This window comes from Mya arenaria, chromosome 6 (genome assembly GCF_026914265.1).
Source record: "Mya arenaria isolate MELC-2E11 chromosome 6, ASM2691426v1".
Classification (NCBI taxonomy): Eukaryota; Metazoa; Mollusca; class Bivalvia; order Myida; family Myidae; genus Mya; species Mya arenaria.
In genome coordinates this window covers 26,426,972-26,454,365 of record NC_069127.1, presented here as the reverse complement: position 1 = coordinate 26,454,365, position 27,394 = coordinate 26,426,972, and the positions used below count along the sequence as shown (strand labels likewise).

At 38.5% G+C, this 27,394-nt stretch overlaps 1 protein-coding gene across 6 annotated transcripts; it reads left to right on the top strand.

The window, feature by feature from the left end:
* The first annotated feature begins 642 nt into the window (after positions 1 to 642).
* On the top strand, positions 643 to 27,101 carry LOC128237158 (uncharacterized). 6 transcript variants are annotated; one of them, XM_052952442.1, is made up of 9 exons: positions 644 to 678; positions 1,289 to 1,431; positions 4,290 to 4,346; positions 6,840 to 6,924; positions 7,181 to 7,252; positions 7,720 to 9,352; positions 20,618 to 20,780; positions 26,135 to 26,361; positions 26,980 to 27,101. In XM_052952442.1, the coding sequence occupies exon 6, from the start codon at positions 7,765 to 7,767 to the stop codon at positions 8,869 to 8,871; it is 1,107 nt and encodes a 368-aa protein (XP_052808402.1). In that variant the 5' UTR covers positions 644 to 678; positions 1,289 to 1,431; positions 4,290 to 4,346; positions 6,840 to 6,924; positions 7,181 to 7,252; positions 7,720 to 7,764; the 3' UTR covers positions 8,872 to 9,352; positions 20,618 to 20,780; positions 26,135 to 26,361; positions 26,980 to 27,101. The 6 variants fall into 6 exon arrangements, with proteins under 6 accessions (XP_052808401.1, XP_052808402.1, XP_052808403.1 ...); XM_052952443.1 differs by lacking the exon at positions 1,289 to 1,431 and having other exon boundaries at positions 652 to 678; positions 20,618 to 20,679; XM_052952440.1 differs by lacking the exon at positions 1,289 to 1,431 and having other exon boundaries at positions 652 to 678.
* The last annotated feature ends 293 nt before the right edge of the window (positions 27,102 to 27,394 follow it).

Genomic DNA, 27,394 nt, shown 5'->3' with positions numbered 1-27,394 from the left:
TATTTAATTAATTGATTTCAAAATTATAGTAATTAGATCACAGGGCTGTGTTTTTCATATCTAAGCCCCGGTGCGGCATTCAACGGTGACTTTTAGACATTATTTGCATAGCTTATAAAGGTAGGAATTTAAAACAGAAAACATTTTCTGAAAGCTGATTATTTTCAATTTGCAACGATAACAAAATTATTAAATTGATAAAGAATTAATATGGAAGACACTAAGAGTCGTGCGTTTCATACTTGCGCTTCTGTGCGATATTACGCGATTTTCAACGGTGACTTTTAGACATTATTTTCATAGCTTATAAAGGTAGGAATTTAAAATCAAAATCATTTTCTGAAATCTGGTTGTTCCTTCTTTACAATAATTCCAAAACTTAAAAAAGTATCACGAATAAATAAAGTTTTTCATACCTGTTTCTCTGTGCGAAAATACGCGATTTTCAACGATGACTTTAAGATAATATTAGCATAATTTTTTTTAAATAGAAATTGAAAGCTGGTTGTTTCTTCTTTACAACGATACCAAAAATTATCAAATTGGTAAAGAATTAAAAAAGCTAGACCCTAGGGCCGTATTTTTCTTACCTATGCCTTTGTAGAGACCTTCTAGGGCCGGATTTTATACATACAGTACCCCCAAAATGGCGGACGATCTGCGTACGGGAATCGGATGGTAAATATGATTTTTGTTTTTGTTTTTTACGAAATAAGTGTACTGCATGAGATGCAATTTTGTTATTCTGTTAAATATCTTGTCAGCCCATAATGCATATAAGCTATAAATATTATATTAAAAGGATGGAGATATAAATATTAAAATGACAAGTAGATAACTCGGGGCCAAGGGCGCTAGTCACATAATCAAATATTTTACAAAATCGGCCTATTTATTATTATATTATATAGCCCATATAGAATATTAATAAAAATTGGTTTCAAGCACCTGTGCTCGGGGGCGTGGGGAAAAAAATGTTTTTAGAGAAGTACTATGTTTTAAATAAATAATAAAGGTTTATACATACATATTTTACCATATAAGTGCGAAGATATTTTGCACAAAACAAGCATTAAATGTATCAAAACAGGATTTATCTTTCAAATAAACGAAACCTTACTGACACAGACAACAAGTAATGAATTATGCCAATCGTAACCACTCAACCATCTGCGTCAATCTTCAAGAACCTCGTAATGCACCAGTCAATTGTAACCACTCCCCCCCCCAGCACCTTGGGGGTATACTGGGGATAGCAGGGGAAATGGGCCGTGTTTTAACCTTTCAGGTGGCCCTGCAGTGCCGGGTAAATGTGTAGTCCATATAAACAGCCGCTTCAGAGTCTCTGACGCTTTTTGTTTCAAGGCGACTCTACGCATCCATATCCCACTTGTTGTTTTCCTAGCCAAGAATGACAGATCCCAGTGCTAAGTATATTTAGCGGAAAGATAATGGGCACTTGCTAGATAGTTAAAAAATAGCGGTGCTTTGTTGACAGATCAATCTAAATTTCATAAATTACTTACATGGGTGAAAGTTTTCTGGACTGCTCAGGAAGTTCCGGATTTTTGATGTCCTCATGGATCACTTTTCCAAATCGTGTAAATCCATTGAGATTTCAGAGGGGGGTAGGGGATATAGGCCTACCTCAACCCTGACTTCGACTTTCAAATTGTTGAAAAGAAAACGAAAGTAAATTCCAGTGACTCGATCTGTTTTGCGATTTATTTTTAATAACGATTCGTCATTGTATGGTGCTCGCTTACTGGTTTTTAGGAAGATAGCCGGGAGCGCGTTCGGCTACGGCCGTAAATAGACTAGCTGGATTCGACCGTTTCCGCCTATAAGTTCCAAACGGGAAAGCCAATCAGGAATGTTCGCGATCATCAAGACATTGCAGACGCTTTTTAAACGCCTAGGTAGTGGTGAATTATGATATAATACGACAATTCTGATTGGCTATCTGTACGCTGTAGTCCAATAAAATAGCTGGTCTTTTGGCCGTTAGTTGATTCTTTCAAAAAACAACAACAATATTCTTATGATAAAAGATCCAGGGCTCATCCTACCAGGCGACTTAGGCGATTAAGTCGCCCTGCTCGCGGCAACTTCGCTATTTTCTAAGATCAAAGCGAAGTCAACTTCGCCGACTTTTTCAAAGATCAAAAAGTCGATATCGCTAAGAACTAATGCTTGTCAAAACAGAGCGACTCCGCCTTCCGCCTGTCAGCTCGATTGACAAACAGCCAATCGTGTTAAACCTAGTAAATATGCTCCTTTGACTTCGGCCAATGAGAACGCTTGTTTTATTCAATCGAGGCACGTGTTTGCACCATTGACTTGTGTACATGCGCTACGTCATCGATGTAATAAAATTGTAAAGGATTAATATTTACACTTGCCGATGTTTGTAAAAGTCAATTTGGGCCAATTAGGATTTATACTTTATGACAATAGCGGTTTAAATGATGTGCACTGATGACAAATGAACTTAATTGGGTGTGATTACTGCGAAGTTACAGCGAGAAGTTGTAGCGAGAAGGGCAAGTGCGAACCACAGTTCCAGGTTTGTTGTTTTTTATTTCAGAAATGTTTCCATTATTTTTTCTTAGATCGGTTCACATCAATATTCTATATATGAGATATTTTGCATTCTGTTTAATAGTAATCATGCTTTCTACGTGGCTTCTGCGGGATTCCCCAGGCATGAAACGTAAAGCTGACGATATTGATTTGATAGTGATGACATGATCGACAGTTCAAATAAGAAATCATTCAAAAAGTTAAATTATCAAAATAATTTCAGTTGGTACAAACAAGATGCAGATAAAAAATGGCACTGCGAAGTATTAGATGTGCTAAGTTGGACAACGCCTACGCCCTTGGACATGACCAACCAGCAAAAACAACCAATCATCAGAGACATGGCTTGTGTAAGTATTTATTAAAACAATAGTTCTAAGCATTGCTTAGTCCGCAGATAAATCAATTCAAAGTGGTATTAATTTTAAGGTGTCTGGTTTTATATATTTTAAAACATGTTGTAATATATGCCCAAATTATTTTAAATGACAGCTGAAAATGATGAGATACTGTGAAATATGTGTATTTTCAGCAAAATATTTTTCAGCAAATCAGCACAAGGCGGCCTCCAGCTTGCCGGGGGCCATAGGTGCTGATCTTGGCCATCTTATGAATGGGCGTCACCCTCTTACACATCAAACAAGAGTGTAACTGAGTTACAAGATGCCATCATGTATTTAAATTCTGATATATATGTATGTGTGCATGATAGGTTAACCGTTTGCATGTAATAAAATGTTTGAAACTTGACTTTTTTTAAAGGTATATACAACAAATTAATTCCAACTAAAAACAACCAGTATGACTATTTTAAAAACAATTTAAACACCTATTTAAATGCATAGAAAAGTTGTCCAGGGGTGGTATTCAATATAGTTCTTATCCTTATCCTTAAACATGCCTCAGTGATTCCATTCAGTTGATTGGTCAATTTATTTTACAGTCCAATCAAAAAGCTTAGATTTCACTCTTAAATTTAAGATTGATCTAAGTTGTTTATTGAATATGGCCCCTGGACACACCATAACCCACCATTTGACAATTAAAATCTCAAAATTTTCCGACCTACATGAAGGGGGAACCCCCCTCCCGCACCCTCCCCCGTTCTCACTTCTCCCTAAAATTTCTGTCTAGGCTGAGCCCTGAAGATCGTTGCAAAAAATATTGAAAATGAAGTTTCTACCCCCAGAGTACAACACTAAGGACTTGAACAAGAGCTGTTTACAGAAAATCATGCATTTTCTGCATGATAATAAGCCAGTTTCTTTGGCAATCATATAATCCTGGAAAAATGCTGTACAAGCACTCAAAATCACTAATTCCCAGGAGCTTCTGGGGGGCTTCGCCTCCCTGGGCCCCCTACCAGGGCTTCGCCCTGGACCCAAAGGGGGCCCAGGCGGCCCCCAGGCCCCCAGCTAATTTTTTTTAGGATTCTCAAGATTTCCAACTTTCACCCATGCACTTAAGTGTAATAAGAGAAAGGTATTGGCAGTTCAGCTTAAAATTATTTATGTTTAAGTTTTGTGTTTTTATTTAACGATGCGGTGTTAAATATTGTGGAGTTACAGATGAAGAATATATTTTACATCGGTATAAATCAATCGACTTGTGGCGTTTAGGGAACAAAATGAATATCCAAATGTTTAAAAAAGTATCCCAATACGCGCATTAATGTGGCTAGGTAAATGTGGTTTGTTTTCTTGCAGAAAATAGCGGGGAATGTGCCTTACCTAGGTATCCCGGGTTGCAGGGGCATTTAGCAGGTATTTAACCAGCAGTTTGTGTCTGCAGGGCAGGGAATTTACCCAGGGGTTGGCTGGGTCAAAAGTCAAAAGTCCCTGCTATTCCCCAGACCTGGTTACAATTGACAGTTTTGACAATTGCGCATAAAAACAACCGTAACAACTAGGCCATGGCCAAGGTGTTCTGATTGTAAAAAAACTGTGAATTGCAGCCTACCAGGTGCTCTTCATGTATATTCAGTATAAAATGAAAAAAAACCACGTCGAATTCATAATTGGTTGTTGGGTATAGGGTTTGAATTTAACTTTCAAAGTTTGGGGAGCACTCGCAAAATTTTGCGAGTGCTTTTTGAGGCAACTCGCAAAATGAAAAATCAACTTGCAATTTTATTATTTGCTTTATTCCCTTATAATATTGTCTAATTAAAGTAGAAATTTACACTTAAGACATATTATGAATATTAAAAAGTTTCAATCTTGAGTAACTCGGCTACTAGAACTTGTTGATGGCTTATTCTTTTTGGGGGGTACGGAAAGACTCATCAGATGCTGGCCGCTTTTTGATAACAAAGCTATCCGATAATTTGACATTGTTCACTATGTGTATTTACCCTCGCCATAGGGTATTACCCATTCGGCACGCTACAGATTTTATTAAGTCTATAATTATTAAAACAGATTTTATTAAGTCTATAATTATTAAAAACAATAACATTATAAATTTAAAATAAATAAAAGCAACAATAAATGTAGCGTGGATGCTTTGGACCATGAAATATATCGGTCGACGAAGTCTATTCACTTTGACAGTTGGACGGAAATATATTCAAAGGTTCAATGTAGTGCGCGAATGCACTAAATTTAGCCAATGATTGAGCTAGGTGATTACATCATTTGTATTCACTTTGTATTATGCACGCCTCGGAGCATCCCGGAAAGATTCGAGATAAAACTCAGCCTTTTTCGTATTTGTTCTACTTTTGAAAACTTACTAGTGCGTGACTCCGTACTGTCTTCTTTGTACTGGTAGTGTAAATATGCCAGGCTGTTTGCACTCGACTACGTAGCGGAGTTAAGTTCATGTTTATTCTACTTGCCTTTTACAGTCATTGAAATTAGACTTTTTGATCAACAAGCCCGAATTATTATACCGGTACTATTGCTGGGCATCAAATTTTTTAACAAGCCCTGCTATATAAAATTCAGAATTTGAGCAAGCCCGAAAGACATTTTATCAGTGCAGGGCTTGCGGGCTTGTGCTAAGTTCGACCACTGCTTTTAACATTTTGTGGTCTAGAAAAAGCCAATCGCATAATTTTGCGAGCTTGAATAAAAGTCACTCGCAATTTGCAAATGTCGCTCGCATTTTGCGAGTATGAGAGTCTTGATTTGTTAATTTTTTGTGTACAGAACTAATATAAAATAACATTATCTCATAATATTTCTTGTTAATATGTTATTTTATAGATGCAATATCCTTTAAGCCAGAATCCCGATTGGAATAACTACCCACTTTTGGTACAAAACAATTTGTATATGAAAGATTTGACATGTATCAAAAATGGTGAAAAAAAGCTGTCATCTTACAATTATTTTTACTTAACTGGCATATAACCACAGTCGAGATCTATGTTTAACAACTTAGGCACCCCAACCATGCATCACTCAATTAATTTAGCAATACTAGAATGCATGACTTGGTTAGTGTAAATTTATTTTTACCCATTTTGGCAAGGCCCATTTGGTGAGTGATCCGATTAGATTGTTACCAGGTAGTCATTTTAGGATTTTTGAGTAAATTACACAGACAGAAAGTAAGCCCTGGTAAGAGCTACTCTGGTTCGTTAAAGTGCACCAGTGTAGTATAGCAATGTCACACATGCATCCCATTTAACGTCCTTCCCGGAAGACAATTTTTAATGGTGCGGTGTGGAATCGAACCAATAACCGCTGGATTGGCAGGCAAGTGTGTTATCACACTGACTAGATATACGGTAAATGGAAACAATTTTTAGTTGAGCTATTAAAAAATAAGGATTATGGATAGCTACACTACTCAGTGTCATTGTCCAATAAATGTTTTAGGTCAAGTTTGCATTTTCATCAATAACTCCTATACTTATCATTCAATTGACTTCATACTTGACACAGTTGTTCAGGACCATCACTTCATATCAACCTCAATACAATTTATGGCCCCTTGACATTCAAACTAAGGTTAAAGATTAAGGGACCATTGTGTCAGGTTAAAGTGTCAGGGCAATTCAGGAATAATTTGTATACCCGTCACTCAATGGACTAAATGCTTTGCACAGTTGTTACAGCCATCACAGGGTAAAGTTGGCGCGCTGTCCTATGTCAGCTCTTGTTGTTGTTGGTGACACTTTCACTATGTCACTAAATATATAGGGATCATGTAACTTTTCGCAATAATGTTATTCACATCTGAATGCTCATGTATATGATGACTTTATCAGATAGTGCAAGGGATTATTTTATCATAATTTTTTTCAGACACAGATTCAGATCCCTTCCAAGTGGACAGCTACATGTATATGTCAGTGAGAAAATTGATTGCAGTACTGATGAGGAAATGCAGGTAACAGTTTAGGTTTTGCGTAGCAACCAAAACAGGAATAGCTTTCATATTTAGCATGTAACTTTATGAGATGAAAGCCTTTTCAACAAACATCCTCCCAGTTTTACCTTCAGCCAAGGTCAAGAATATAGTTTTGGTTAATGTTTCTTTCACTTTGAGTCCTAAACTATTTTTGGGATGTAACATGAAAGCTTTTAAAAAAGAAACATCCCACATGTCAGTTTGACCATCATCATAAAATAATTGAATGTTTCAGTTGAGGACACAAGAGCTTTGGTGATGCCAGAAAGAGATGAGTGCAGCAATATAAGTGCAGCTTCTACAATAGGTATTATACTTTCATCAGCTGCCTTTTGTGTTCAATAAAACACTGTTTTCTCTGTTTTGGTGTCATATCATGTTTATCAGGAACATTATACGGGGTTGTGAAAGTTTATTCATTATCTCACTTAGTATATACAGTAAAACTGCTGTACATTGTAGCTCAAATGGTCAGTAACTTGAGAACTCAATTTTTCGAGGTTGTTGCTATAAAGTCCCAATTGTATTTTCCTTCTATTTTAATTTGCCTAACATCATCAAATGACCACAATGGGTAGATAGCCTAAGAGATTTATAGTCAGCTGGCCAAGTGTTAAAACCATGCTTAGCTTAAGCACGCTTGTTAACTCACTATTGTTTTGCTAGCTTGCTTTTTGACTTTTTTTTCTGTCTTGTCCAGGAATCTACTTCAAAACTGACTGATACATAGCAGGGCTAGGTAAAGTTAACTTTGTTGCAACTCCATCTTTTCAGTTCCTATATAGAGCGTAGAACCCACGTTTTTGAAGCCTTCGGTGCATGATGATTCGCAGGAACAGGAACATGCCGTCTCATAGGAACATGCTGTCACACAGGAACATGCCGTCTCACAGGAACATGCCGTCTCACAGGAACATGCCGTCTCATAGGAACATGCCGTCTCACAGGAACATGCTGTCACAGAGGAACATGCCGTCTCACAGGAACATGCTGTCACACAGGAACATGCCGTCTCATAGGAACATGCTGTCACACAGGAACATGCCGTCTCACAGGAACATGCTGTCACAGAGGAACATGCCGTCTCACAGGAACATGCTGTCACAGAGGAACATGCCGTCTCATAGGAACATGCTGTCACACAGGAACATGCCGTCTCACAGGAACATGCTGTCACAGAGGAACATGCCGTCTCACAGGAACATGCTGTCACACAGGAACATGCCGTCTCACAGGAACATGCTGTCACAGAGGAACATGCCGTCTCACAGGAACATGCTGTCACAGAGGAACATGCCGTCTCACAGGAACATGCTGTCACACAGGAACATGCTGTCACACAGGAACATGCCTTCTCATAGGAACATGCTGTCACACAGGAACATGCTGTCACAGAGGAACATGCCGTCTCACAGGAACATGCTATCACAGAGGAACATGCCGTCTCACAGGAACATGCTGTCACAGAGGAACATGCCGTCTCCCAGGAACATGCTGTCACAGAGGAACATGCCGTCTCACAGGAACATGCTGTCACACAGGAACATGCCGTCTCACAGGAACATGCTGTCACACAGGAACATGCCGTCTCATAGGAACATGCTGTCACACAGGAACATGCCGTCTCACAGGAACATGCTGTCACAGAGGAACATGCCGTCTCACAGGAATATGCCATCTAATAGGAACATGCCACAGGAACATGCCTCTCACAGGTACATGCCATCTCGCAGGAACATGCCGTCTCACAGGAACATGCCGTCTCATAGGAACATGCTGTCACACAGGAACATGCCGTCTCACAGGAACATGCTGTCACAGAGGAACATGCCGTCTCACAGGAATATGCCAACTAATAGGAACATGCCACAGGAACATGCCGTCTTACAGGAACATGCCGTCTCGCAGGAACATGCCGTCTCATAGGAACATGCTGTCACACAGGAACATGCCGTCTCACAGGAACATGCTGTCACAGAGGAACATGCCGTCTCACAGGAATATGCCATCTAATAGGAACATGCCACAGGAACATGCCTCTCACAGGTACATGCCATCTCGCAGGAACAAGCTGTCTTACAGGAACAGCTGTCTCAGATGAACATGCCGTCTCACGGGAACTTGCTGTCTCACAGGAACATGCCATCTAATAGGAACATGCCATCTCGCAGGAACAAGCCGTCTCACAGGAACAGCTGTCTCAGAGGAACATGCTGTCACACAGGAACATGCCATCTCCAAGGAACATGCAGGGCCCAGGAACATGCCCAGTCCAAGGAACAAGCCTAAGTCCATGCAACAGTCTGAGTCTGAGCAACAAGCCAAGTCCTACGAAAATGCAGAGTCCCAAGAAAACTACAAGCCTATAACTGTTACCTCAACAAAGGATAAGCCAAAGAGTAAGAAGGTAACAGTTTGTTATTTATTTTTTAAATTAAAAAAGTAGCAGAACCCTTTTTTGTATAATTGCATCAAGAATGACTTGTCCTTCTATCTGTTCTCCTGAATGTGTACATTTCTGGATATCTCTTTTATACTTGTCTCCTTAGTGAATTTGGTTTGTCTGTAAACTGATTTTTTTAATAAATGGGGACACATTTAGCTGTCAGAGTGGACCCTGTAATAAAAGAAACATATTACACAGAGTTAACAGAACAACCTGGTCCATTTTATAACTGTTCTAAATTTCTGTTTGTATAAATACTGGTTTCCTGAATGACTGTTACCTCAGTGTCATCTATATACTGGTCCCCTAAATATCTGTACATAAACTTTAGTGACATCTATACTAGTCCCTTAATGACTGTTAGTAACTTCAGTGTCATTAACCAGGTTTTCACAAAGTGAAACCTGGTTATTAGAATGGCAAACGTTGTTGTTCAGGCAGGCGGGCGGGCGGCAGGGCGGCGTCAAACTCACCTATGAAACTGAATAACTTTAGTAAGGGTTGACATATCTTGACCAAACTTGGTCTATAGAGAGAGTTTATGGGTACCTTTCATGGGATTGTGTTTGAGGTCCCTAGGGTCAAGGTCAAGGTCACTGTTACTAAAAATAGAAAAACGGTTAAAACTGATTAACTTTAGTTAGGGTTGACATATCTTGACCAAACTTGGCCAATAGGAAGAGTTTATGGATACCTTTCATTGGATTGCGTTTGGGGTCCCTAGGGTCAAGGTCAAGGTCACTGTTACTAAAAATAGAAAAACAATTGTAACTGAATAACTTTAGTAAGGGATGACATATCTTGACTTAGCATGGTCTATAGGAAGAGTTTATGGATACCTTTCATGGAATTGCGTTTGGGGTCCCTAGATTCAAGGTCAAGGTGACTGTTACTAAAAATAGAAAAACGGTTGAAACTGAATAACTTTAGTAAGGGTTGACATATCTTGACCAAACTTGGTCTATAGAAAGAGTTTTTGCGTACCTTTCAAGGGATTGCGTTTGGGGTCCCTAGGTTCAAGGTCAAGGTCACTGTTACTAAAAATAGAAGAATGGTTGATACTTAATACATTTAGTTTGGGATGACATATCTCGACTAAACTTGGTCTATAGGAAGAGTTTATGGGTACCTTTCATGGGATTGTGTTTGAGGTCCCTAGGGTCAAGGTCAAGGTCACTGTTACTAAAAATAGAAAAACGGTTAAAACTGATTAACTTTAGTTAGGGTTGACATATCTTGACCAAACTTGGTCAATAGGAAGAGTTTATGGATACCTTTCATTGGATTGCGTTTGGGGTCCCTAGGGTCAAGGCCAAGGTGACTGTTACTAAAAATAGAAAAACGGTTTAAATTGAATAACTTTAGTTAGGGTTGACATATCTTGACCAAACTTGGTCTATAGAAAGAGTTTATGGATCCCTTTCATGGGATTGCGTTTGGGGTCCCTAGGTTCAAGGTCAAGGTCACTGTTATTTAAAATAGAAAAACAGTTGAAACTAAATAACTTTAGTTTGGGATGACATATCTTGACTAAACTTGGTGTACAGTAAAAGTTAATAGATACCTTTCATGGGATTGCGTTTGGGGTTCCTAGGGTCAAGGTCACTGTTACTAAAAATAGAAAAACGGTTGAAACTGAATAACTTTAGTTAGGGTTGATATATCTTGACCAAACTTGGTCTAAAGGAAGAGTTTATGGATACTTTCATGGGATTGTGTTTTGGGGTCCCTAGATTCAAGGTCAAGGTCACTGTTACTAAAAATAGAAAAACAGTTGAAACTGAATAATTTTAGTCAGGGTCTACATATCTTGGACCAAACCAGGTATAAAGGAAGAGTTTATGGATACCTTTCATGGGATTGTGTTTGGGGTCCCTAGATTCAAGGTCAAGATGACTGTTACTAAAAATAGAAAAATAGTTGAAACTAAATAACTTAAGTTAGGGTTGACATATCCTGACATAACTTGGTATAAAGGAAGAGTTTATGGATACCTTTCAATGGATTGCATTTGGGGTTCCTAGGTTCAAGGTCACTGTTACTTAAAATAGAAAAACAGACACAGGCTGAAGTTCTTCTGTTAATCATTAAAAACCTGGTTTCGTTGCATTGCGGCATTTCTTGTTTTGGTTTAAGTCAACTATGCAAGGATTGGAATATATGACTCCATTATTAAATCATAGGAAATTTAAGCACCAGTGAAATTAATATTTTGCAAGGTTTTTTATATTGCGACCTGATTCAGTTTTGAAAATTGAAAAAAGAAAATAAACCCTTACAAAATGAAAGCATTCTACAGTACTTATAATTGGCAATGTTTGGACCTTTATTTTTGTTTCAAAAATAAACTAGCTCAGCCATGCAAACAGTCACATTTTAAGAGAATTGAATAATTAAAAGATCTAGTTGATATTCCTAGTAAATTATATAAAAAAAACAATTCAGAAAAAAAAAGAAGAGTCTTATTGAAATTTTTAAACTGTTTTGATGGTTGGGATTCAATGCATTTCAAACTTCAACCAGTTGTATAAAAAGCACAGACCATATTCCTCTAATTTATTTATTCATGTATTTTAGCCGACGCTTATATGATGCTTATATTATTTCATATAAATTATAAATTGTATGTAACAAATTAAATGTCATAACTGTTGTTGTTGTTTTTAAATTAGCATGAGTAGTGATGTAGTGTGTTTCATTTGCTGTAGAACCAATGTTTAAATATTTGGGTAAATTTTCCCTTCTTTATCTATCCATCATAGAACCAATGTTAATTGGGTTATTTTTCCCTTTTTTATCCCTTTGTCATATTAGAGGTAATATATTATGGATTTACCTGCAGCAGGTTGTTGAGTGACATCCACTATGATTTCAGTGCTCCAACTTAAATAACTTTTGTCTGATCATCACCATACTTGGACGATATTTGTTACTGTAATGCAAAATATCTTGGACGAGTTTGATAACTGTTGCCCCAGTCACTTCGGAGTTATGGCCCTTTGATTGCCTAAATTACACAAACTTTGTTTTCTAAGCTCTTACTCGGGAAGCTTTTGCTCCATCATCTGTGACCAGACTTGAATAATTTGTGTATGGACAGAATATCTTGGCCAAGTTTGATAACCAGCATTGTCGCCCAAGTCATTTCAGAGTTATGGCCCTTCAATTGCTAAATTTACACAAACTTTATGTTTTCCCTGCTGATTTACCTCGGAAAGCCTCAGTTCAATCATATGTGATTAAACTCCATATGACTACGGTATGGGCAGAATATCACAACAAGCTTGTTTATGGAGGGAATTTCTGCACTTCCTAATGAAAATAGATGTTCATGTAAACTTTTTACTTGAAGATTGATGATATGATTCCAAAAAAGTTTCTGTTCTATTTCAAACTCAACTCATTTGACCTCGAAATTTGGCTTGAATATTTTCGTGTTATTAGGGCCAGGTTTTATTAACGCATTTTAGCAAATTAAGTCAGAATTATTATCAGTTCTACAGCACGAGAAACACACATTAGTTCAGTTTGAATAACAGTAAATAAAATATAGTTGGATGTTCTTGACTTAAGGCCAATATAAACTAATTGCTAGATTTTCATCCAATTTTTTTTTTTTTAATGAGGGCCAGGGGAGACATTTTATATTTTTTGTCATTTTTCTTAGATGACAGTTTTACCATGTGAATATGAGTTCATGCTCTTTCTGATCGTATAAGGGACTTTATACATGAGTTTTAGACAAACCACGGACACAGTCATAACACATTGACACAGGTATGGATCTATACGCTGTTCATGCGGACAGTACCAGACCAATATGCCAATACAGACCCTAGTTGAACATTTTTATTTGAGTCAATAAAATTCATTGAGCCGAGGGAAAAAGAGTGGGCAGGTTGGGATGAAAATCTGGCAATCAATTTATATTTGCCTAAGCTATGCTTTTTAGCTCACCTGTCACTTTGTGACATGGTGAGCTTTTGTGATCGCCTTTTGTCCGGCGTCTGTCGTGCGTCGTCCGTCAACAATTTACTTAAAAGACATCTCCTTCTTAACCTCTGGGCCAATATTAATAAAACTTCATAGGGATGTTCCTTGGGTTGTCTTCTATCAAAGTTGTTCAAAGAATTAAATTCCATGCAGAACTCTGATTGCCATGGCAACCAAAAGGAAAAACTTTAAAAATCTTCTTCTCCCAAACCACAAGGCTAAGGCCGTTGATATATGGTAGGTAGGATCACCAAATGGTCCTCTACAAAGTTTGTTCAAATTATGGCCCTGGGGTCAAAATTGGCCCCGCCCCGGGGGTCATGGGTTTTCTCTATATGTTTATAGTGAAAACTTCAAAAATCTTCTCCTCTGAACTTACTTGGCCTAGAGCTTAGATATTTGGCATGATTCATCGTCTAGTGGACCTCTACAAAGTCTGTTCAAATTATGGCCCTGGGGTCAAAATTGGCCCCGCCCCGGGGGGTCATGGGTTTTCTCTATATGTTTATAGTGAAAACTTAAAAAATCTTCTCCTCTGAACTTACTTGGCCTAGAGCTTAGATATTTGGCATGATTCATCGTCTAGTGGACCTCTACAAAGTTTGTTCAAATTATGGCCCTGGGGTCGAAATTGGCCCTGCCCCGGGGGGTTAGGGTATTCTCTATATGTTTATGGTTAAAACTTCAAAAATCTTCTCCTCTGAACTTACTGGGCCTAGAGCTTAGATATTTGGCATGATTCATCGTCTAGTGGACCTCTACAAAGTTTGTTCAAATTATGGCCCTGGGGTCAAAATTGGCCCCGCCCCGGGGGGTCATGGGTTTTCTCTATATGTTTATAGTGAAAACTTCAAAAATCTTCTCCTCTGAACTTACTTGGCCTAGAGCTTAGATATTTGGCATGATTTATCGTCTAGTGGACCTCTACAAAGTTTGTTCAAATTATGGCCCTGGGGTCAAAATTGGCCCCGCCCCGGGGGGTCATGGGTATTCTCTTTATGTTTATAGTTAAAACTTCAAAAATCTTCTCCTCTAAACTTACTTGGACTAGAGCTTAGATATTTGGCATGATTCATCGTCTAGTGGACCTTTACAAAGTTTGTTCAAGTTATGGCCCTGGGGTCAAAATTGGCCCCGCCCCCTTGGGGGGTCATTGGTTTTTTCTATATGTTTATAGTGAAAACTTAAAAAATCATCTCCTCTGAACTTACGTTGCTTAGAGCTTAGATATTTGGCATGATTCATCGTCTAGTGGACCTCTACAAAGTTTGTTCAAATTATGGCCCTGAGGTCAAAATTGGCCCCGCCCCGGGGGGTCATGGGTTTTCTCTATATGTTTATTGTGAAAACTTAAAAAATCTTCTCCTCTGAACTTACTTGGCCTAGAGCTTAGATATTTGGCATGATTTATCGTCTAGTGGACCTCTACAAAGTTTGTTCAAATTATGGCCCTGGGGTCAAAATTGGCCCCGCCCCGGGGGGTCATGGGTATTCTCTTTATGTTTATAGTTAAAACTTCAAAAATCTTCTCCTCTAAACTTACTTGGACTAGAGCTTAGATATTTGGCATGATTCATCGTCTAGTGGACCTTTACAAAGTTTGTTCAAGTTATGGCCCTGGGGTCAAAATTGGCCCCGCCCCCTTGGGGGGTCATTGGTTTTTTCTATATGTTTATAGTGAAAACTTAAAAAATCATCTCCTCTGAACTTACGTTGCTTAGAGCTTAGATATTTGGCATGATTCATCGTCTAGTGGACCTCTACAAAGTTTGTTCAAATTATGGCCCTGAGGTCAAAATTGGCCCCGCCCCGGGGGGTCATGGGTTTTCTCTATATGTTTATTGTGAAAACTTAAAAAATCTTCTCCTCTGTACTTACTTGGACTAGAGCTTAGATATTTGGCATGATTCATCGTCTAGTGGACCTTTACAAAGATTGTTCAAGTTATGGCCTTGGGGTCGAAATTGGCCCCGCCCCGGGGGTCATGGGTTTTCTCTATATGTTTATAGTGAAAACTTCAAAAATCTTCTCCTCTGAACTAACTTGGCCTAGAGCTTAGATATTTGGCATGATTCATCGTCTAGTGGACCTCTACAAAGTTTGTTCAAATTATGGCCCTGGGGTCAAAATTGGCCCCGCCCCGGGGGGTCATGGGTTTTCTCTATATGTTTATAGTTAAAACTTCAAAAATCTTTTCCTCTGAACTTACTTGGACTAGAGCTTAGATATTTGGCATGATTCATCGTCTAGTGGACCTCTACAAAGTTTGTTCAAATTATGGCCCTTGGGTCAAAATTGGCCCCGCCCCGGGGGGTCATGGGTATTCTCTATATGTTTATAGTTAAAACTTCAAAAATTTTCTCCTCTAAACTTACTTGGACTAGAGCTTAGATATTTGGCATGATTCATCGTCTAGTGGACCTTTACAAAGTTTGTTCAAGTTATGGCCTTGGGGTCAAAATTGGCCCCGCCCCGGGGGTCATGGGTTTTCTCTATATGTTTATAGTGAAAACTTCAAAAATCTTCTCCTTTGAACTTACTTGGACTAGAGCTTAGATATTTGGCATGATTCATCGTCTAGTGGACCTCTACAAAGATTGTTCAAATTATGGCCTTGGGGTCAAAATTGGCCCTGCCCCCTTGGGGGGTCATGGGTATACTTGATTATGTTTATAGTTAAAACTTCAAAAATCTTCTCCTCTTAACTTACTTGGACTAGAGCTTAGATATTTGGCATGATTCATCGTCTAGTGGACCTCTACAAAGATTGTTCAAATTATGGCCCTGGGGTCAAAATTGGCCCCGCCCCTGGGGGGTCATGGGTTTTCTCTATATGTTTATAGTAAAAAAAAATAAAAAAATCTCCTCTGAACTTACGTTGCTTAGAGCTTAGATATTTGGCATGATTCATCGTCTAGTGGACCTCTACAAAGATTGTTCAAATTATGGCCTTGGGGTAAAAATTGGCCCTGCCCCGGGGGGTTAGGGTATTCTCTATATGTTTATAGTTAAAACTTCAAAAATCTTCTCCTCTGAACTTACTTGGACTAGAGCTTAGATATTTGGCATGATTCATCGTCTAGTGGACCTCTACAAAGATTGTTCAAATTATGGCCTTGGGGTCAAAATTGGCCCCGCCCCCTTGGGGGGTCATTGGTTTTTTCTATATGTTTATAGTGAAAACTTAAAAAATCATCTCCTCTGAACTTACGTTGCTTAGAGCTTAGATATTTGGCATGATTCATCGTCTAGTGGACCTCTACAAAGTTTGTTCAAATTATGGCCCTGGGGTCAAAATTGGCCCCGCCCCGGGGGGTCATGGGTATTCTCTTTATGTTTATAGTTAAAACTTCAAAAATCTTCTCCTCTAAACTTACTTGGACTAGAGCTTAGATATTTGGCATGATTCATCGTCTAGTGGACCTTTACAAAGTTTGTTCAAGTTATGGCCCTGGGGTCAAAATTGGCCCCGCCCCCTTGGGGGGTCATTGGTTTTTTCTATATGTTTATAGTGAAAACTTAAAAAATCATCTCCTCTGAACTTACGTTGCTTAGAGCTTAGATATTTGGCATGATTCATCGTCTAGTGGACCTCTACAAAGTTTGTTCAAATTATGGCCCTGAGGTCAAAATTGGCCCCGCCCCGGGGGGTCATGGGTTTTCTCTATATGTTTATTGTGAAAACTTAAAAAATCTTCTCCTCTGTACTTACTTGGACTAGAGCTTAGATATTTGGCATGATTCATCGTCTAGTGGACCTTTACAAAGATTGTTCAAGTTATGGCCTTGGGGTCGAAATTGGCCCCGCCCCGGGGGTCATGGGTTTTCTCTATATGTTTATAGTGAAAACTTCAAAAATCTTCTCCTCTGAACTAACTTGGCCTAGAGCTTAGATATTTGGCATGATTCATCGTCTAGTGGACCTCTACAAAGTTTGTTCAAATTATGGCCCTGGGGTCAAAATTGGCCCCGCCCCGGGGGGTCATGGGTTTTCTCTATATGTTTATAGTTAAAACTTCAAAAATCTTTTCCTCTGAACTTACTTGGACTAGAGCTTAGATATTTGGCATGATTCATCGTCTAGTGGACCTCTACAAAGTTTGTTCAAATTATGGCCCTTGGGTCAAAATTGGCCCCGCCCCGGGGGGTCATGGGTATTCTCTATATGTTTATAGTTAAAACTTCAAAAATTTTCTCCTCTAAACTTACTTGGACTAGAGCTTAGATATTTGGCATGATTCATCGTCTAGTGGACCTTTACAAAGTTTGTTCAAGTTATGGCCTTGGGGTCAAAATTGGCCCCGCCCCGGGGGTCATGGGTTTTCTCTATATGTTTATAGTGAAAACTTCAAAAATCTTCTCCTTTGAACTTACTTGGACTAGAGCTTAGATATTTGGCATGATTCATCGTCTAGTGGACCTCTACAAAGATTGTTCAAATTATGGCCTTGGGGTCAAAATTGGCCCTGCCCCCTTGGGGGGTCATGGGTATACTTGATTATGTTTATAGTTAAAACTTCAAAAATCTTCTCCTCTTAACTTACTTGGACTAGAGCTTAGATATTTGGCATGATTCATCGTCTAGTGGACCTCTACAAAGATTGTTCAAATTATGGCCCTGGGGTCAAAATTGGCCCTGCCCCTGGGGGGTCATGGGTTTTCTCTATATGTTTATAGTAAAAAAAAATAAAAAAATCTCCTCTGAACTTACGTTGCTTAGAGCTTAGATATTTGGCATGATTCATCGTCTAGTGGACCTCTACAAAGATTGTTCAAATTATGGCCTTGGGGTAAAAATTGGCCCTGCCCCGGGGGGTTAGGGTATTCTCTATATGTTTATAGTTAAAACTTCAAAAATCTTCTCCTCTGAACTTACTTGGACTAGAGCTTAGATATTTGGCATGATTCATCGTCTAGTGGACCTCTACAAAGATTGTTCAAATTATGGCCTTGGGGTCAAAATTGGCCCCGCCCCCTTGGGGGGTCATTGGTTTTTTCTATATGTTTATAGTGAAAACTTAAAAAATCATCTCCTCTGAACTTACGTTGCTTAGAGCTTAGATATTTGGCATGATTCATCGTCTAGTGGACCTCTACAAAGTTTGTTCAAATTATGGCCCTGGGGTCAAAATTGGCCCCGCCCCGGGGGGTCATGGGTTTTCTCTATATGTTTATTGTGAAAACTTAAAAAATCTTCTCCTCTGTACTTACTTGGACTAGAGCTTAGATATTTGGCATGATTCATCGTCTAGTGGACCTTTACAAAGATTGTTCAAGTTATGGCCTTGGGGTCGAAATTGGCCCCGCCCTGGGGGTCATGGGTTTTCTCTATATGTTTATAGTGAAAACTTCAAAAATCTTCTCCTCTGAACTTACTTGGCCTAGAGCTTAGATATTTGGCATGATTCATCGTCTAGTGGACCTCTACAAAGTTTGTTCAAATTATGGCCCTGGGGTCAAAATTGGCCCCGCACCGGGGGGTAATGGGTATTCTCTATATGTTTATAGTTAAAACTTCAAAAATCTTCTCCTCTGAACTTACTTGGACTAGAGCTTAGATATTTGGCATGATTCATCGTCTAGTGGACCTTTACAAAGATTGTTCAAGTTATGGCCTTGGGGTCGAAATTGGCCCCGCCCCGGGGGTCATGGGTTTTCTCTATATGTTTATAGTGAAAACTTCAAAAATCTTCTCCTTTGAACTTACTTGGACTAGAGCTTAGATATTTGGCATGATTCATCGTCTAGTGGACCTCTACAAAGATTGTTCAAATTATGGCCTTGGGGTCAAAATTGGCCCCGCCCCTGGGGGGGTCATGGGTATACTTGATATGTTTATAGTTAAAACTTCAAAAATCTTCTCCTCTTAACTTACTTGGACTAGAGCTTAGATATTTGGCAAGATTCATCATCTAGTGGACCCCTACAAAAGTTGTTCAAATTATGGCCCTGGGGTCAAAATTGGCCCCGCCCCTGGGGGGTCATGGGTTTTCTCTATATGTTTATAGTAAAAAAAATAAAAAATCTCCTCTGAACTTACGTTGCTTAGAGCTTAGATATTTGGCATGATTCATCATCTAGTGGACCTCTACAAAGATTGTTCAAATTATGGCCTTGGGGTAAAAATTGGCCCCGCCCCGGGGGGTTAGGGTATTCTCTATATGTTTATAGTTAAAACTTCAAAAATCTTCTCCTCTGAACTTACTTGGACTAGAGCTTAGATATTTGGCATGATTCATCGTCTAGTGGACCTCTACAAAGATTGTTCAAATTATGGCCTTGGGGTCAAAATTGGCCCCGCCCCCTTGGGGGGTCATGGGTTTTCTCTATATGTTTATAGTGAAAACTTCAAAAATCATCTCCTCTGAACTTACGTTGCTTAGAGCTTAGATATTTGGCATGATTCATCGTCTAGTGGACCTCTACAAAGTTTGTTCAAATTATGGCCCTGGGGTCAAAATTGGCAACACCCCGGGGCTGATGGGTTTTCTCTATATGTGTTATAGTGAAAACTTAAAAAATCTTCTCCGAACTCACAAAGACAAGTAACGTCTTAATTTAAACTGGATAACATATTTAGTACTCATACCAATTTTCAATATGGGCCACATACAACAATTAATAACAAATATACATATATAGATACACACGTAAAATCAAGTAGTGACAAGAGCTTAGATATTTAACATGATATATCATCTAGTTGACTTGTACCAATATTGTTCAATCTTTGGCTCTGGGGTCAAAAAATGGCCCCACCCGGGCGGTCATGGGTTTCCTTATATATGTATATTTTATGATGAAAACTTAAAAAATCTTCTTCTCCGAAACCAAAAGGCGAAGGCCTTAGATATTTGGTATGAAGCATCGTTTATCGGACCACTATTAAGATTGTTCAAACTTTAGCCCTGGGGTCAAAATTGGCCACACCCCGTGTTCATAGGCTTAGGTTTTCAATATTTGTATATAATGGAAGAATGTGCAATATATGACAGGTGAGGGATTCAGGGCCATTTGGCCCTCTTGTATAAGTATATATGTAGAAAAGTCAATTATGTATTTATTGGTTATTATGAGCAGAAAAAGCATGAAAACAAAAACGGCAAATAATTTTATGGGCACAAACTATATTTTTTATGCTGGCCTTATATAGTAATACTTAAATGTTTCAGAATTCCTTTTTTTTTGGTGCCAATCTGGTGTACAGTCCCTTTAATGAAATATATATTTCAGTGGAGTCAGACAAGAGATTTAAGTCCATGTCTATGAAGTCTAGCGCTTGCAAGCAGGCATCTGTGAGTGCGTTTGGTTCGATAACTTCCCAATTTAACGACGGAATGACCCTCGCACTCAGCCAGTTTGGAGTTGTAAAGTTTGGAATGGCTCCTGATAGTGGGTGTGGTTCTAAATATTTTCGCTATTTGAAAACATTTATAGTTTTTATTCAAAATAGAAAAAAAATAAAGTGAAATTGTAATATCCAATTTGTCTATAATTGAGGATCATAATTCATGTTAATTAGTCATGTTTTTTATATTGAGATTTTTGGTCTCCTTAGGAAATGCTTAATGCTGGCAATAGCTTAGGAACTATGAAAAATATCATTGATTGCAAGATTTGATTTGTTGGAGGGTAACGTTTTCTGGTTACAGTGTGTGAACGTGCCTATTTTCTCTTTACTCCATTTTTAAAGGTCATTAATATTTTATTACTTATTACATATTACATAATCATAATTATATGAGAACTATTTCGTGTGGACTTTGCTTGCTTCATCATACTGTTTTCAAAATATTCTTTATAAAAATTATATGTTTAGCTTATGAACTTGTTTTTAACTCTTTTGTTATTTGTAAGAAAGAAAGTTTAGGTATTGTCATAATCTTGGCTTCGATGTCATCGGTGGCATGAAAAAGCTTCGAGCTTCCATCCATAACTAAACAAAACACTGTTCAAGATATTTGACTGAAACTTGGTACAAATGTTGCCAGAGAATATGCAATTTTATTCAGCAAGGTTAATTACACTGACTTTAATAATTGTTCAGTGCTACTCAAAAATAACAGACGAGCATTGTTATAGCGTTCACTCCGCAGTGCAGTTGTTTCCTTGCACGTAATTTGTATTTCGTTTGTGTCACTATTTCTTTATATGAAATTTAAGAGGCCATTTTATTTTTCACAAATGATTTTGTATTAAACTGGTTCAACTTGAAACTTTCATATGAAATATTAAAAATCTTAAAGATGCATGCAGGCTTTTGTGGTGTTGTTTAAAATTGTTCCCTATAAAATTAAGAAATTACTAAATATATGCTATGAGTTTAAGATTCGTACATTTTTGCCACAAAACAACTTGTCTTAGAGACAAGCTGTAACTATTTAATTATTCATGTAATTTTTAGTAAATTATTCACCTTTTTAAGAGACAAGCAGCTCGGATTATTAAATAAGAGATTTTCTTTTCAAATGATAAACAGATGCTCGCAACCATTCATGATGTTAAAAAACTGTTTCCTGACATATCTTCCTTACTTAATATAAGATTTGTACATTTTCCTTTAAAATCACTCATCTCAGAGTCAAGCCGCCAGTTGGTCGCATGTCGCATGATACGTGCAGCAAAATGTCGACTCTGAGGTTTTCATTGGTAAAGTATTAAGGCTGCATTCAATGTTAAACAAGCGCTACTTGTTTTAACCATGGATTTTTTCCTCATTGGAGAGTAATTGTCAGCTTTGTCAGAAACTTATTCATGTTGAAAAAATGTCTGCAAAGAAACGTCTGTCAAATAAATTTGCTCGGCCGCTGAAAAAGCATTTTGGCACTTATAACCATGGCTTTTTGTGCCCAGTAGAAAGGATATGACGGCTTCTTTTGATATTTAAACATGCAGAAGAGACTTCTGCTGAAAAAGCAATAAGGCACTTGATGTATTAACCATGGCTTTTATCCTTATATGAAAGGAAATGATAGCTTGTTTTGTAGTTTTTATGCCCCCGAAGGTGGGCATATTAAAATCGCACCGTCCGTCCGTCCGGCTCTGTAACTTTCCCTTGTATGGACAGATTTTAAAATAACTTGCCACATGTGTTTCACATACAAAGACGACGTGTGGCATGAAAGACTCGTGTCCCTACCTCAAAGGTCAAGGTCACACTTAGTGTTTATTCACAATGGAGTGCTGCATATAAGGACATAGAGTATAGGTTGTCGTGTCCGGGCTGTAACTTTCTCTTGTATGGACAGATTTTAAAATAACTTGCCACATGTGTACCACATACCAAGACGACGTGTCGCGTGCAAGACCCGTGTCCCTACCTCAAAGGTCAAGGTCACAGTTAGTGTTTATTCACAATAGAGTGCTGCATATAAGGACATAGAGTATAGGTTGTCGTGTCCGGGCTGTTACTTTCTCTTTTATGGACAGATTTTAAAATATCTTGCCACATGTGTTCCACATACCAAGACGACGTGTCGCATGCAAGACCCGTGTCCCTACCTCAATGGTCAAGATCACACTTAGTGTTTATTTACAATGGAGTGCTGCATATAAGGACATAGAGTATAGGTTGTCCTGTCCGGGCTGTAACTTTCCCTTGTATGGACAGATTTTAAAATAACTTGCCACATGTGTTCCATATACCAAGATGACGTGTCGCGTGCAAAACCCGTGTCCCTACCTCAAAGGTCAAGGTCACACTTAGTGTTTATTCACAATGGAGTGCTGCATATAAGGACATAGAGCATAGGTTGTCGTGTCCGGGCTGTAACTTTCTCTTGTATGGACAGATTTTAAAATAATTTGCCACATGTGTTCCACATACCAAGACGACGTGTCGCGTGCAAGACCCGTGTCCCTACCTCAAAGGTCAAGGTCACACATAGTGTATATTCACAATGGAGTGCTGCATATAAGGACATAGTATAGGTTGTCGTGTCTGGGCTGTAACTTTCCCTTGTATGGACAGATTTTAAAATAACTTGCCACATGTGTTCCACATACCAAGACGACGTGTCGCGTGCAAGACCCGTTTCCCTACCTCAAAGGTCAAAGTCACACTTAGTGTTTTTTCACAATGGAGTGCTGCATACAAGGACATAGGGTATAGGTTGTCGTGTCCGGGCTGTAACTTTCCCTTGTATGGACAGATTTTAAAATAACTTGCCACATGTGTTCCACATACCAAGACGATGTGTCGCGTGCAAGACCCGTGTCCCTACCTCAAAGGTCAAGGTCACACTTAGTGTTTATTCACAATGGAGTGCTGCATATAAGGACATAGAGTATAGGTTGTCGTGTCCGGGCTGTAACTTTCTCTTGAGTGGTCAGATTTTAAAATAACTTGCCACATGTGTTCCACATACCAAGACGACGTGTCGCGTGCAAGACCCGTGTCCCTACCTCAAAGGTCAAGGTCACACTTAGTGTTTATTCTCAATGGAGTGCTGCATATAAGGACATAGAGTATAGGTTGTCGTGTCCGGGCTGTTACTTTCTCTTTTATGGACAGATTTTAAAATATCTTGCCACATGTGTTCCACATACCAAGACGACGTGTCGCATGCAAGACCCGTGTCCCTACCTCAAAGGTCAAGGTCACACTTAGTGTTTATTTACAATGGAGTGCTGCATATAAGGACATAGAGGATAGGTTGTCCTGTCCGGGCTGTAACTTTCCCTTGTATGGACAGATTTTAAAATAACTTGCCACATGTGTTCCATATACCAAGATGACGTGTCGCGTGCAAAACCCGTGTCCCTACCTCAAAGGTCAAGGTCACACTTAGTGTTTATTCACAATGGAGTGCTGCATAAAAGGACATAGAGCATAGGTTGTCGTGTCCGGGCTGTAACTTTCTCTTGTATGGACAGATTTTAAAATAATTTGCCACATGTGTTCCACATACCAAGACGACGTGTCGCGTGCAAGACCCGTGTCCCTACCTCAAAGGTCAAGGTCACACATAGTGTATATTCACAATGGAGTGCTGCATATAAGGACATAGTATAGGTTGTCGTGTCTGGGCTGTAACTTTCCCTTGTATGGACAGATTTTAAAATAACTTGCCACATGTGTTCCACATACCAAGACGACGTGTCGCGTGCAAGACCCGTTTCCCTACCTCAAAGGTCAAAGTCACACTTAGTGTTTTTTCACAATGGAGTGCTGCATACAAGGACATAGGGTATAGGTTGTCGTGTCCGGGCTGTAACTTTCCCTTGTAAGGACAGATTTTAAAATAACTTGCTACATGTGTTCCACATACGAAGACGACGTGTCCTGTGCAAGACCCATGTCCCTACCTCTAAGGTGAAAGATACACTAAGTGTTTATTCACAAGGGAATTCTGAATATAAGGACATAACAGTGTAGGTTGTCAAGTATGGGAGGTATTTTTTTATGTTCAGAGGAAATTTAAAATAACTTGCCATATGTATTTGACACATAAAGGCAAGTTCAACTTTTCATGTACTGACCTTGTTCGTAGGTCAATGTCACATTCGGGGGCATTCGTCACATACTGTGACAGCTCTTATTTCATGCAGAAGAAAGGTCTGCGAAAAATATATGTGTGATTTCTGAAATGTTGGTCACCAAGCCGGATCAGTGAGGTTTTTCAAGGTTATATGTTTTCCCCAATAACACAAGACCACACACACTCTCGTGCAACATTGTGCCAACGAGAGTGATTTAGTATAAGTATAAACTTAAATAACTTTCTTCACAATCATCGTAATATAAATAAGGTTTAAACTAACTTCAGATTTCTTACGTTAAAGGAAAATACGGTCATTCTTTATTTGCTATCAAATATGTTATTGTAAATATTGCACCGAGTGTATTGTGTATCTATCATCACATGTGATGTTTATTTAAGGAATGAATTGCGGGGTTGATGTCATTATCGGGGTATGAACGCAATTGGGTTGGTCAATGTGTGTGGAGTCGGAAGGACTCCACGCGTACTTAGACCAACCCAATCGCGTTCATATCCCCGAAAATGACATTAACCCCGCAATTCATTCCTTATATTTACACCAATAGTTCATTATTTCATTCAAGAATTGTTAAAAAACTACTTCATTTCATTTAAGAAAACCTTTCAGTAATCCGTCCTCACCCATTCTGTAAATAGAACGACTCGACTATAACAGGAAACATTTTTTTCAAATGACGTCACAATAACGCGGGAAAAGATCAACCACTTGAAATCACTTTAAAATGTAAAAATTGAAACACTTCTGGCACCAATATATTTAAAATATAATAAACTAACACTTTCTAAAATGTTGATCTATATTTTACGGGACCTGCTAACACAATACAACCAATAACAAGATCAATAGCTTTCATGTATATTGTTCTGCTATGAATTACGATCCGAACATATCCGAAGATGTTGCGTTCATCGATTGATGAACGCAATTGGCACAAGGCAGTTTATTAAAGGAATGGAAGTTGAGGTGTAAATATATGTTTATGATGACTTTTATGTGTAAAAATTCAACCCTTTTTGCTTTTTTTGAGCTTCATAGCAAAAAAACAAAACAACTCAGCTGTTTGCTTTTAATTTGAAGTTTCACAGTACTGGACAACTATATATTTTTTTGGCCAAGATTTTGTAGTATTTTTACAAATAATATTATGTGTAGATGTTTTTTGCTCATTTATTAATCATTCATATTTTGAAATAATGATGTCAGATGAAATCACAAATATTACAAAGTATTATAACATTATTCTAGGGAGAGCCAGATGAAAAAGAGGAGACAAAATCTCTCAAGCCTCCCGCCATCGAGCAGCCATTCCAGCAGCTTTTTTTTTCCTGTCCCGACGGACTCAACGTCAAGAACATGCTGGAGAGTCACATTGGCATGCGCCTGTTGGCCGAGGACGATCGCCGACTACTGGTACGCCAGAGTTACCCATTCAAAACCGACGGGCATCAGGCGTGTGAGGCGACCAGGAAGAAGTATGTGTTGAATGAGGTGTCACATGTAATCACTTAAGAGGGAACAGTCATTAAGAACATGATGAATGGCTCTGTGGAGGTATAGTGTTAATATGTTACATAACATTATTTGCATAATCAGATTTTACAATTTAGTTTAAATTTGATTTACTAACTATAGCCATATGAGTATTGAAGCCTATGAATTTTCTTATAAGACTGAGCGTGAATGAATTTTCATATGTTTGCATATTATAATCTATAAATATCTTAGTATTCAATTTTGATTTTCAAAATTCAATTATTGCTAGAAGTAAAATCAGATCATAAAGCAATTAAATATGTTTGAATTTCCTTGAAATCGATGAATGATCAGATGGAAATAACCAATTGCGATTTTTTTTATAAGCAATTATGGTATTGGTCCGATTTCAATCACTAATGAAGACTAAAATCTATTTAATATATTGAAATGAAGAGAATAAGATTTGCAGAGGTATCTATTTCAAATATTTTTAAAAAATTTACAACAATAGTACTTTCTTTAATTGTAAAATTGACATCAGTAAATGACTGATCGACTACATATATGGAAGATTATAAGAGACCCCTTTATTTGCCTTCTCCCTTCTATGCCAGGTGCTGTACGCAGACGGGACAGTGAGCATTCACACAGGTCACTGGGAGCTGCCACGTAGTCGTGAAAGTTCGCCACAAAGGCTCAACTCCGCCAAGAGCCAGCCAGACACGCCCTCCAAGGAAACCATGGACGAGAGGACAGGAGGTAACGGGAACTGTCATTAGGTGGATTACAGTATGAATATAATCAAAGTTTTTTTTGAGATTGTGTGTGTTTGTTGTTGTTGTTGTTGTTGTTGTTGTTGAAAACATATTAGATTTGGTCATAGTTTCACTTCTTTGGTGTCATACATTGATACAAAAATAGTTATGCCAGATAATCTATGAACAACATCAACTCTCTGAACTCTGAATTCATCATTCTCGTACCCAACAGATTAGATTTATCATCATCAAACGTGAAATGAGAATGGTG